Source organism: Anguilla anguilla, chromosome 8, assembly GCF_013347855.1.
Source record: "Anguilla anguilla isolate fAngAng1 chromosome 8, fAngAng1.pri, whole genome shotgun sequence".
Lineage (NCBI taxonomy): Eukaryota > Metazoa > Chordata > Actinopteri > Anguilliformes > Anguillidae > Anguilla > Anguilla anguilla.
Window position 1 is genome coordinate 33,375,735 of NC_049208.1, and position 11,532 is coordinate 33,387,266.

Consider the following 11,532-nt stretch of genomic DNA (forward strand, 5'->3'; position numbering starts at 1 on the left):
ACAACTCATCCAGGAAGTCACAAAAGTTCCCAGAAGAACATCCAAAGAACTGCAGGCCTCTCTGGCCTCAGGTAAGGTCAATGTTTATGACTCCACAATAAGAAAGCGACTGGGCAAAAAAGGGATTCTTGTGAGACGTGTCCCATTATGTCAGGCATAAAACAAATACATAATTTCACAGTAATAAATACATGCCAACAGTCAAACATGGTGGTGGTAGTGTGATGATGTGGGGATACGTTGCTGCCTTGGGACCTGGACAACTTACCACTACTGAAGGAACCATGACTTCTGCTTGGTACCAAAAAATGAGAATGTCCAGTCAACTGAAGTGTAATTGGGTTATGCAGCAAGACAATGGGCCTCATTCACGAAACATGTATACAATCACATTTGATCACAAACATTTCAGCATTCATCGTTTTTTTTTCTTATCTCTGTATGTTCATGACTGTTTCATTATGCAAGTCACATGAACAGGATTGCGCATAAAATTTACTAATAGTCAGCAATCATCATCTCATACACCTGGGATTTGCGCAAAAACAAAGGCTTGCACATGTGTCATAAATCCCATATTGATTTTTCATAGGAACATTTTTAACAAAAAAAGTAAGAATAATTTAAGAAAAGTTTTCTGAATGAGGCCCACTGATCCAAAACACAAAAGCAAGTCCATAGCTGAATGGCTGAAAGGAAACAAAATTAAAGTTTTGGAGTGGCCTAGTCAATTTCCTGATGTGAACCCAATACAGATGCTGCGACAGAACCTGAAACTAGCAGTTCATGCTCAAAAACCTACCAATTTGTCTGAATTAAGTTCTGCAAAGAAACGTGGGCTAAAATTCCTCCACAGAAATGTGATATAAAATTATAGAAAGCGTTGGTTGCAGTAATTGCTGCTAAAGGCGCTGCAACCAGTTATTAAGTTTACTTTGTCACGTGAGTGATATGGGTGTTTGATAACTTTTTCATTGAATAAATAAAATCCATCCATCCATCCATTATCTATACCCGCTTATCCTGAGCAGAGTCGCGGGGGGTGCTGGAGCCTATCCCAGCGTGCATTGGGTGAGAGGCAGGTCGCCAATCTATCACAGGGCACATACACCATTCAATCACACACTCTTACCTATGGGCAATTTAGAGTCTCCAATTAGCCTACCTGCATGTCTTTGGATTGTATGAGGAAACCGGAGTACCCGGAGGAAACACATGCGGACACAGGGAGAACACTCCACACAGAAAGGCCCCAAACCGAGATTAGAACCCTCAACCTCCTTGCTGTGAGGTACCGTTGTCTAATACTACATTTTGTCTACAGAACTGAAACCATTCAGAAGGGGGCATATTTTTTTACGGCACTGTATATCAACCAAATTATTGTATTTTGTTATACTATACAACTATACTCAGAGTTGGCAGGATTATTTGCAATCTGGATTATGTAACTGGATCACAAAAGTAACTGTAATGAGCCCAGGATATGCACAATCTGATTACAGTAACTTTTTCTAAAGATTAAATCATTACACTTTTGACTACACATTCAAAGAAAGAAAAAAGAATTCACAATCAGAAACATACAAACTAAGATATTTGTCTAATGAAACTGGAATTAATCCAAAAGCAATCAGATTTGATCACATTTTGAGTAATCCATCATATTACATTGCTAATTACATTGTAATCGGTACATTTTCCAATAGTCCACCCAACACTAACAATATTCCTCTAAAAAACAATCCACTTTTACTTTACTCCCTCACACTCTCCACCATTAATTAATTGCCCCTTCCACCCTTCTTCCAGAGCAGCACACTACTGGAGGAGATCAGCAATCATCATCCTGAAAGAGAAAGCAAGGAAGAGGCTGCTAGATTGCTCTACCTCCGCATTGCATGAATATTGTGCCTGTGTACAGAACTGAAAAAGAATTCAGTGCATGTAAATTGTGTAGAACAGAACAAAAGCAAACAGAATAACTAAACAAAAGCATCAGTGTGGTGTAGTGGACATACCACTGAGCTTGTGACCATGTTGCTGAGCAGGTCACTTATCAACAGATTCATGTTCAGTGCCGTTTATCAGTAAACACTGACAAGAGGAATGTTTATGGTACACAAAGGCAGAGCCAAAACAATTAAATATAAAAAACATGGCAAAACAATAAAAAACAAGGCAACTGCAGGGCAGTGCAGTTAAGATATAGCAAGAATCTAATACAACAACAAGTAGCCAATGACACTGGGTGTGTAGCAATACAGATAGTATTAATTAAAGTTCTCCTGTGACAGTTTATTAATGACAGCCGCTCAGATGATGACTGTTCTATTGTATGTTCATACTGAAATCACATGACACTAGCGGTTCATAGTGGGCCCATTGGTCGATCCATGAGATGAGTTCATTGGATGAGACTCCCTGAAATTTGGGTAGAACTCAGCAGACGGTGCAACCTAAATCAAACCTTGTTAGGTAGTTGTGCAATGTGACTGGGAGAAGTCACATGACAACAATGGTCTGATTTGGAAGGCACTGATGACTACCTTGGAATGTTACTTTATTTGTTTTTTTTACAGCCCAGAGAAAATCTGTTTTTGAAGGCATGTCAGAGAATGGTTTAGGTATATAAATGATCTTGGACACTTTGAGTGTGCTTGAGCCAATGACATTTGGAATAGCTGGAGGTATCATCTTTATCATTTTATCTGGAACTTTACCAACAATCTGTAATGATATCTGAAGAAAAACATGTTTTCAATGTACAAAAATGGCAAGTTACGCAAACATACAAAGCACTGTCTATAAGTCATTAATTCAAACTTGAAAAATCTCAGTTACAAGTTACAAGAAATACTGGCTATCTTAGTTCACACAAATTAAACAAGCTGTATTCCAAAGCAATGCTACCCAATGTACAACTCCTGGTGCTGTATATGTATGGGGCATACCGCCCCACCGAGCTGTAATTTGGCATACCTGTCATCCCAATGATATTCTATACCAATTAAAACTGGATCAAATTGAGTCATTTTTATTAGTTAGTTTCTCCTTGGCTATATAAAATGTGTGTGTGTGTGTGTGTGTGTGTGTGTGTGTGTGTCTACACACAAGTCTTTGTGAGATCATCATCAAACTGTTCAAACTGTATAATCAGCATTGGCCACAGAAGTGTAGACTGTATATGGGATCACTGCACCACCGTCTGGCCTCTGTGAAAAAAAAGAAAAAAAAAAAGAAAACACTTCCCATTTGTAGCGGTTCACAACATGCTTCTAAATATTGCATTGTCAAAAAAGTCTCTAATTACAAAGTTTTTAATAAAACTTAGATTGTGATAAACTGTCATTATCACAAAGCTTTGCTTCACAATAGAATTTGCAATAAATCAGTGCTTCAATATGTCAATTGTACTCAAGTTAGCTTTTTACTGACAACATTTTAATGACAATCATACTGTTCTTGTTCATTCATTGTTCTTAAATGATGACATATTAAATGCATGGGAAAAAATAAATGCAGTTAACTTGTGATAAATCAGTTATCCCTTAATTATCAAATCAATATGAAACTGGTACCTGGGAACCTGATTTCCATAAAAAAAATCCCCCAAAGGGGAATCACTTTAAAATAAGAATACCATTTTGCAAATAATCTTTTCTTCACGAGGATTATTTTTGGAAAATGCCAGGAAAAGCTAAAGGGGTCCTGGGCCAGTTTTGATTTCACACGGAATGTTTAAAATACGAAGTCCCTATCACGCAAGGGGATGTTGCTACACTTATTCGGATACACAGTATAGCAGTCATTACATACCCTTTGTTATTTTTTACTCCTTAAAACCTTACACTTTTTAAACTAAGTAGGCATAGGAAGATGAAGTGCTACCAGTTCACATATTATATATCTTAATGGTATTTTTGTCCAGTTCTGTATCTGACTGAAATGAATTTGTGACAGGACAGACACCAAAATACGAAGGAGGTTGATATAAATGTCCTTGATGAAAAATATGAACAGTGTAGAGGGGTTCATAGCTTGTTTGGCGTTGTGCCTATGAGGTCAGATGCAATTAAAAAAAAAATTGAAACACTACAAATATATACAGAATATCACAGGAACACCAGGAAATAAACATATTACAAGTTTCTCAAGGTCATAGCATTAGCAAATTTGCTAGAATGGAAATGATATTTAGCTCAGATTAAGAGCTAATGTATAACATACATTTTATTTATATTTATCTTATCATTTTTTGAAAAACACATACCACATATTCAATTTTCAGTTTAAAAAACAATTTATTTTACCATTGAGAAAATTATTTAAAACACTCCAATAAACATGACAATATGTACATTCCCAAAGTACATGATTTATTGCTTCATCAGTACAGAATGAGCATAGTGTCAATATCAATTTTTAATTCCGCAAGGTTTTAACTGAGTAACACCTGTGCAGCACCTTAAGTAATACCTCACGTATTTTATTTGTAAGAAGACATTTTCTAGATAAAACCCAGGTGTTTCACCTATGTATGTCATTATATAAATTATACCAAAAGAAATCTGCAGCATGTTTAGAAATAGTATTTCTTCAAATAATATTTGTACTACATTGGTTGCTGGCTTTTGCAGTCAAAAAAGGGCATACATTAGAAAGGTAGGGGTTAAATTAAGAGCAATGCTATTTTTACCCCTAGAGGCTGATATCAATAGCATTCTAGCACAATTTGGAACTGCATAAGTAAATAACAATTGACTTACAAGCAATATGCCATTATCAAACTATCTCTCAATAAATAATGATGAATAATTAATCCATTTGATTTTGAAAGAAGAGTTCAAGAAAAAAAAGTCCAGGACATGAAGCTCAGCATAACAAACTTTGTTCATCATAATATTGTTTTTTTATATAACAGATTTTGTTTTTCCAAACAAAATCAAACAGGATCCTGTCTACTTTTGTGCGAATGTCTTTTGGGATATCAAGTGCTATGACAGTGTAAAGCCTGGAGAGGCCTTCAACTTTGGTAACAAAAGGAACACCTTGCTATGGATGAATACATGTGAGGCCAAAGATTAAATCTCTGTTGGACTGAAGTAATTAACTGAGTTAAAATTAAAATTGTCACACACTCTAGAATTTTGCTCTTTCTCTATTATAATGGTAATGTATTTAACCTTCTGTTTGACAGGAATCCCTGAGATAACCGTATCTAAACAATCCTTAATAGGAAGAAGCTCACATTTGGCCTCATTCAGTTTGAGACCAGAGGACAGTGAAAATGTATTAATTACCTTAATTGTTTCGCTAGAGGTCAGATGCAGATGCAGCAAGTTTTCTGTACCCGGTACCGTATTTCGTGGACAAAACACAGGCCAGTTTTGCAGATTTGTTTGACGCCATTTCCGGTGTGTCCTTAGGTAACATGGAATGTTCGTCGTCTTCACCTGGTATTTCGCTTTAAATTTACCGACATTTTTCGAACTCTTTTATGCACATTTGTGCAAACTGGCATTCGATATTATTGTTCTGGGTTAGGGTTAGAAAAACGGAGCCTGTGAGTTTTGTACTTGGTTAAACAGATCGGAGCGTACATGCACAGAAAACAACAATCAGCAAAGTCGTCCTCTTGGCTTCCATTGTCACTTCGGTGTTCAAGCATTTGCGAAAACAGTAACTCGATTCGCAATTTAGATTACTGGAAAACTGGTTGATTAACCAAATAAGTGATGTGTTGGGTGACTAGTTACCTATTCAGATAGTTGGCTTGCTAACTAGCGTATAAGCATTGTTCTATCCAGTGTTAGCTAGTTTGTCCCCGTTTGCCTGTCATTTTCTGGGGAAAATCAATGAAATTGCATTGCTGGCATGCTCGGTATTGTGGAATGCATATGAGGTTAGTTAACATTGCCGTCAAATGTATGTGCGGTGTGTTGTAAATTGAACAAGAAACATTTAGCGAGTAGTCTATTCCCGATAACATTAGCAAGCCAGGTAGCTAGCTTAGCTAGTAAACTTGTATTCACTAGCAAGCGCTTGCTGTATGTGTTCCATAGAATAGCGTTAGCCAGCTATCCTCATTGTTTTGCTAAATGCGTGGTCGTCAATTCATTTGATAGATAGCTGGCAGTTTACAGTACATATTTTAGAATTTTTCACCGAATAAACGAAACCGCTGGATGACCAAAAATGTTTCGATACTTAAGTGACGTGGACGACAGCCCGTATATGATGTAAGTATCTTGCTTGCTAATATTTTCTAACATTAACACCTCCTGTTTTCTCTTACGTTTATCTGCATTTACACGCTGTACTAAAAGTGCAACTTAAGGCTGCACGAACCGTAAAGGATTGATATTAAGAAATGTGAGTTCACTGAGATGACTGGCGAAAAGTGAAACTGAGTTTTGAAACTTTAGGCCTAACGCCTTTCGAAACTTGAAAGAGCTTTATTTACTGTCAGTAAGGACGGTTAACGCAGCCGATTGAAACTCCTTTTTTAAACCATTGTGCATGGTCTGATTCTGAATACAGAAACACAAAAAAAGAAAATGGAGGAAATGGTGCAGTTAATGTGCTGTCCTTTCCTGTGTGTACAATACCATAGACGTTCATGCTCAGTCAAATGTACACACTAATCCTTAAACTCAAGTCCACAATATTTGCTGGTTTTTTTGAGTGTTTCTGCACTTTGTGCTTAATTTTAGTTGTTTATTGACTAAGGAGTCAACACTCATCGTTCCCAAGGCCCAAATTGGCCACTGATTGAAAGGAAACTACAAAAACAGGCATTGTTATTTTTTCAAACAAGACAGGACCTACAGTACAATAGCAATGTACATGCATGCACACGCACAAAAAAAACAAACATTTTTAAAATAATGTTTTATACGTATACAAATACAGAACAGTTTTAGGGCCCTGGTCAGCAGCTTTTGTGTAATGGATAAACCTGAAACCTTGAGGATATGACAGGGAGTGTGTCTGTGACTTTGCAGGGATCCATTCTCGGCTCATCGGCAGCAAATGCGAAGTATGTTTGGGTCATTCGGCTTTGAACCGTTTCCCTTCGCCCCTCAGATACAGCCGCCACGGAACCCCCATATTCAGGTGCTTGTCTAACTGTATGTTTATGTGTAACTGCGTATGTTTATATGTATGTGTACTTGCCTGTGGCACTCACCTTTCTTTGTATAATTATTGGATGAGCCCACTGCTACTCTTGGGGGTGCCATTGAATGATGAGATGACTGCTGCTCTTGCTCTTGTTCACAGGCGGGAGCCATAGCCCCCTTTGGAATGATGGGAATGGTAAGGCCTTTGGTGTATCCTGGCTATTTTTTGTTATTAATATTATTGTTTGTTGCTGTTGTTGTTTTTTAATTTCCTCGTTCAATCGTTCTTGAACTCCTGCTTTGCCTTGCAGGGAGGCGAGGGCTTCATGGACATGTTTGGAATGATGAGAGGGATGATGGAGAACATGGTAGGCACCACTTCCCCGTCTGTCACTGCTACTGCTGCCTCGCATTGGTCTCTAGCCTATTACACTGACCTCTCCTTACTGCTGCTTTCCTGTTTCTCATCCAGGAGCCAATGTCTGGCTCCCCCGCCTGTCAGACGTACTCTTCCTCCACGGTCATCTCCTACTCCTCCTCTGGGTCTGGCACCCCCAGAGTCTATCAGCAGAGCAGCTCCACCAGGACCGCCCCCGGAGGGGTGAGAAGGGCGGAGTGGTACTGGGGAGCACTGCCTGCCAGAGGGTTCTTAAAAAAATGATTTTCAGATCACAAAACGCCTTCATATGATCTTATCCTAGAGACGCTGCACTCCAATTTACGATTTGAGGAAAAGCTAGTAGTGGTGTCAGCACCTTGCTTTAAAATGGGTACATTTAAGTAGATCATATGTAGTCTGTATTGAATCCATCAACTGGGATTTTCACTCATTTCAGGTTTTAAATGATTGGCTTGGAATTTATTCCTGTAAATTGGCAAAATGCGGTTGAAATGCTGGCGGGCTTGAATGTTCCTTCTCATTTCTATGTACGGCATCAAGTAGGTGATATGGATCACTGTGCCCGGTTTCTCTGCTGTAGGGTACTGAGATTACATCTCTCTCTCTCTCTCTCGGTCTTGCTTCGACTCCCTGCCCCCTCCCCCACCTGCCCTTTCCAGATAAGGGAAACACGGCAGGCGATGCGGGACAGCGAGAGCGGCCTTGAGCGCATGTCCATCGGGCACCACATCCGGGAGCGGGCCCACGTGATGGAGAGGTCCCGCAACCACAGGACAGGCGACCGCGAGGAGAGGCAGGACTTCATCAACCTGGAAGAGAGTGAGCTTGCCCTTCGGCCTTATCCTGCTCTCTGCCCACTGCTGTTCGCTTTCTGCCTCTGTCCAGGGCAAATACAATGAGCGTGAGGTGTTGGTGTTGTAGCTTTTTCCATGGAAAGCAGGGAGGAGCTCCACCAATTATGGAGTATGTTGGTAGGGAGGCAAGGAACAACCCTGATGGTGATTGGTGGATGCTTTCTGGCAATATTTCCAGGAGCCTTTTATGTATGGTGGAAACTGTAGTCATAAGGTATTCACCATTTACCTCTGGCTTTGCTTTATTTGTTGTTCCCAAAGTACTCTGTGATTGGTGGAGAGCTCCAATCTGGTTCCTAACAGAAAAGTGATGACACCAACGGCCTATTGCTGTTGTATTATCTCTGCCTCTGTCTAAACCTCTTATGTGACCCTTTCACGTTTTTTGAACGCGTGTTCATTGTACTGGGATGGAGCTGTGCAAGGAAAAGTTAGCAGGGATGGCAAAGGCAGTGAGGGAAAGAAGGAAGAGTCAGGATGAGGAGAAAGGGAGGCTTCTGTGGGAGGGAACAGACTGAGCAGTACACGAGTGGGCGGGCTTAGTGCCGAGTCAGCATGTAGGAGTCTACATTTGGACCGTGCAGAGTCAACCAATCTACCTCTGCCCCCCCCCCCCCTTCCTCGCGCAGGTGAGGCCGCAGCCTTTGACGACGAGTGGAGGAGGGAGGCGGGGAGATACCCCCCTCCGAATGCCCGGGGGTTGGACTATGGCCGAGACAGAAGGGCGGCAGCGGGCGGGCAGCAGCTGGCCCTCACCGGCCCCACCGGCTCCTCCTCCCCACCCGCCCCTCACCACGACTCCCCGAGGCACCGCCCACCCCCGTCTCGCCCACGCTACGATTGGTGAGCGAGAGGTGAGACCGAGGAACAGGAACAGAGGAACTAATCGGTTAAAACAACAACAAAAAAAAATGGAGTACAATGACAGCACAGTAACAGTACTATTGCATTGTATGGTGAGTCTGCCTCAATTGCAGCAAACATCCTGAGATGAATTAAGAGGTCATTAATTGTCAGACATGTTGAGCTACTGCATTGGTCTCTGCAATCCTCGCCAGTGCATTAAAGCTTTTTTTGTATCAAACATCTAATGATTGACAGCAGCCCCCTCTCGATTGCAAGTAGAATGCAGTTATAATATTGTGCTTGTGGATGGCATTGCAGCATATAGTTCACAATGTTTGAAAATCTCAGCAACCCAGCTCATATAGACAGACGGGTTTTTTGCGGAATCAAAAATCAAGAGAGTGTGTTTTGGTTTGGAGATTTGGTCCATTTTGATTATTAGGTCTGTCGTCTGCTTGTTTCCGAATACATATTTAATGTCTTTAAGGAACTTTAAATGAAACTTCTTGCTTATGGTATTTAAAGTTAAAATTGTTGGGTGAAGAGGCGAGTAATAGAGTAACCGGGTTGCACTTTTAAAAACGGCGCATTTGTGATACTGTTGGATGGGAACACATGAGAGCTCTGTTTAAGCCTACCTCAGTGATGACTAAATTCTGATTAATGGTGTCATCAATCCATTCCATGGCATTTCTGTAAGGAATCGAGACTTTGAAGATGTGTTAATACTTCTGATGTGAATTTAGCTATGCAGTAATTGAACCTTTCAGTCGAATATGGGTTTGCTTTTAATTGCGCATCTTGAACAATGCCTCTCATCTTCGCTTTGCAAAATTCTATTTCATTAATGTGAGACACTTGCAGTGGGCGGCTGAGGATATAATGAAGAAATGGATTTTTCCCATTACCTGTATTATAAGTTGACATATTTTTGTGAAAATTGCTAGGTGCAGTGAGTTTTTTTAAAACCCAGTATGTGTTAAAATGAGTCAACAGAATGGCAAGAAAAACTGGTTTTCCAGTGTGTAGTGCATGCAGTTTCACAAGCAGGACATGCATTTGAGCAAGAAGCCAGTTTTCAGCCACCGGTCTTGGCTCTGTTAGCATATTTGGTTACTGTTCTTCAGAATAGCCACATTTACAGCACAAGTACATTTTCAGTTAATTTTGAAGGATGGCAAGCCTGGCTTGTGTGTACCTGTGCAACCAATGGGAACGTGGCGTTGCTTGCTCTGCAGGTCTCGATGCTCTTGCATTTGCCTGATCTAGTTTGAAGCTACCTTTAAATAGACTAGCGGGATTTGCTGCAATTGAACCAGATCACACTTGGCACACACCTATTTTTGATGGAGCCCTCATTTAGTCCTTATAAATATGTATTCCTCGTGCCCAGGGCAATTTTGTTTTTCTTTTCAACACAATGTTTTTTTTTTTTTTTCCAGATTTAATAAGATATTCTTACATATGTGGGATGCCCAGGCCAATGTAGTGCTGAGAATGTGTAACGATTTAAATGTTCCCCCGTGTTTAAACTTGTAATGTTTGGTCCTAGTCCGTTAACTCCACCTCGGTCATTAGTTTCAAACCCCTCCCCCCCCCCCCTCACAGGATAGATAATGTGTAAAGGCTATTGCATTGATGCTGTGAAAACAGGATGATGAGGGACAGAAGGGGAGAATAAGTGATCATTGAAGATGTCTGCTATAATGGAACTGTACAATCTACATGCCTCAGAACTTTCAATGTAAACATTATGCAACATCACACGTTATCTCTCACTCACACATGCGCACACACACGCACACACACACACACACACACATATCACACCCGCTCACATGCGCAGACACTCACACTCACACAGACAGACACACACACGCACACACAAAATGCGCAACATGCTGCTAAAACAGTATTATATAACACATTTTTTCCAAATCCGTTGGTGTAGACACTGAGGTCTCTGCGTGGGTTGAATTGTACACTGTAGACTAATTACGAAACTTAATATTCATAAATAAACATTGTTAAATAATTGGATGAGCGTGTATTGTCTGGCTCGATGGCTGTGAAGTCAGCAGTTTTAAGAGTTAGACTTCATTTTCTTTGTCTCTCATCTCTCTCCCCATGTCCCCCCAAGTCTGTGTTTATTAGGTGACTTTGTTTAATTTGTGTTGTCAGTTGCACTATAGGACATGACATGAAATCAATAACAAAAAACCTCAACATCCATTTACTTTGTTTGAAAACATCTGCCTGAAGCATGTTAAATGAAAATTTAAAAAATAAACTTTATATGTAGAGAAAA

General features: G+C 40.2%; 1 protein-coding gene across 1 annotated transcript; it reads left to right on the forward strand.

The window, feature by feature from the left end:
- The first annotated feature begins 6,198 nt into the window (after positions 1-6,198).
- On the forward strand, positions 6,199-11,532 carry LOC118233804 (myeloid leukemia factor 2-like). Its single transcript, XM_035429777.1, has 7 exons — positions 6,199-6,242; positions 7,008-7,119; positions 7,285-7,320; positions 7,436-7,492; positions 7,597-7,725; positions 8,184-8,343; positions 9,008-11,532. The coding sequence occupies exons 1-7, from the start codon at positions 6,199-6,201 to the stop codon at positions 9,223-9,225; spliced, it is 756 nt and encodes a 251-aa protein (XP_035285668.1). The 3' UTR covers positions 9,226-11,532.

What these genes read in the sequence shown, in the direction of transcription:
- LOC118233804 (XM_035429777.1), top strand. Translation starts at nt 6,199, where the DNA reads ATGTTTCGATACTTAAGTGACGTGGACGACAGCCCGTATATGAT. An exon ending in CACGGAACCCCCATATTCAG is followed by an intron (nt 7,120 to 7,284) that starts GTGCTTGTCTAA and finishes TCTTGTTCACAG; the next exon opens with GCGGGAGCCATAGCCCCCTT. An exon ending in GAGGGATGATGGAGAACATG is followed by an intron (nt 7,493 to 7,596) that starts GTAGGCACCACT and finishes TTTCTCATCCAG; the next exon opens with GAGCCAATGTCTGGCTCCCC.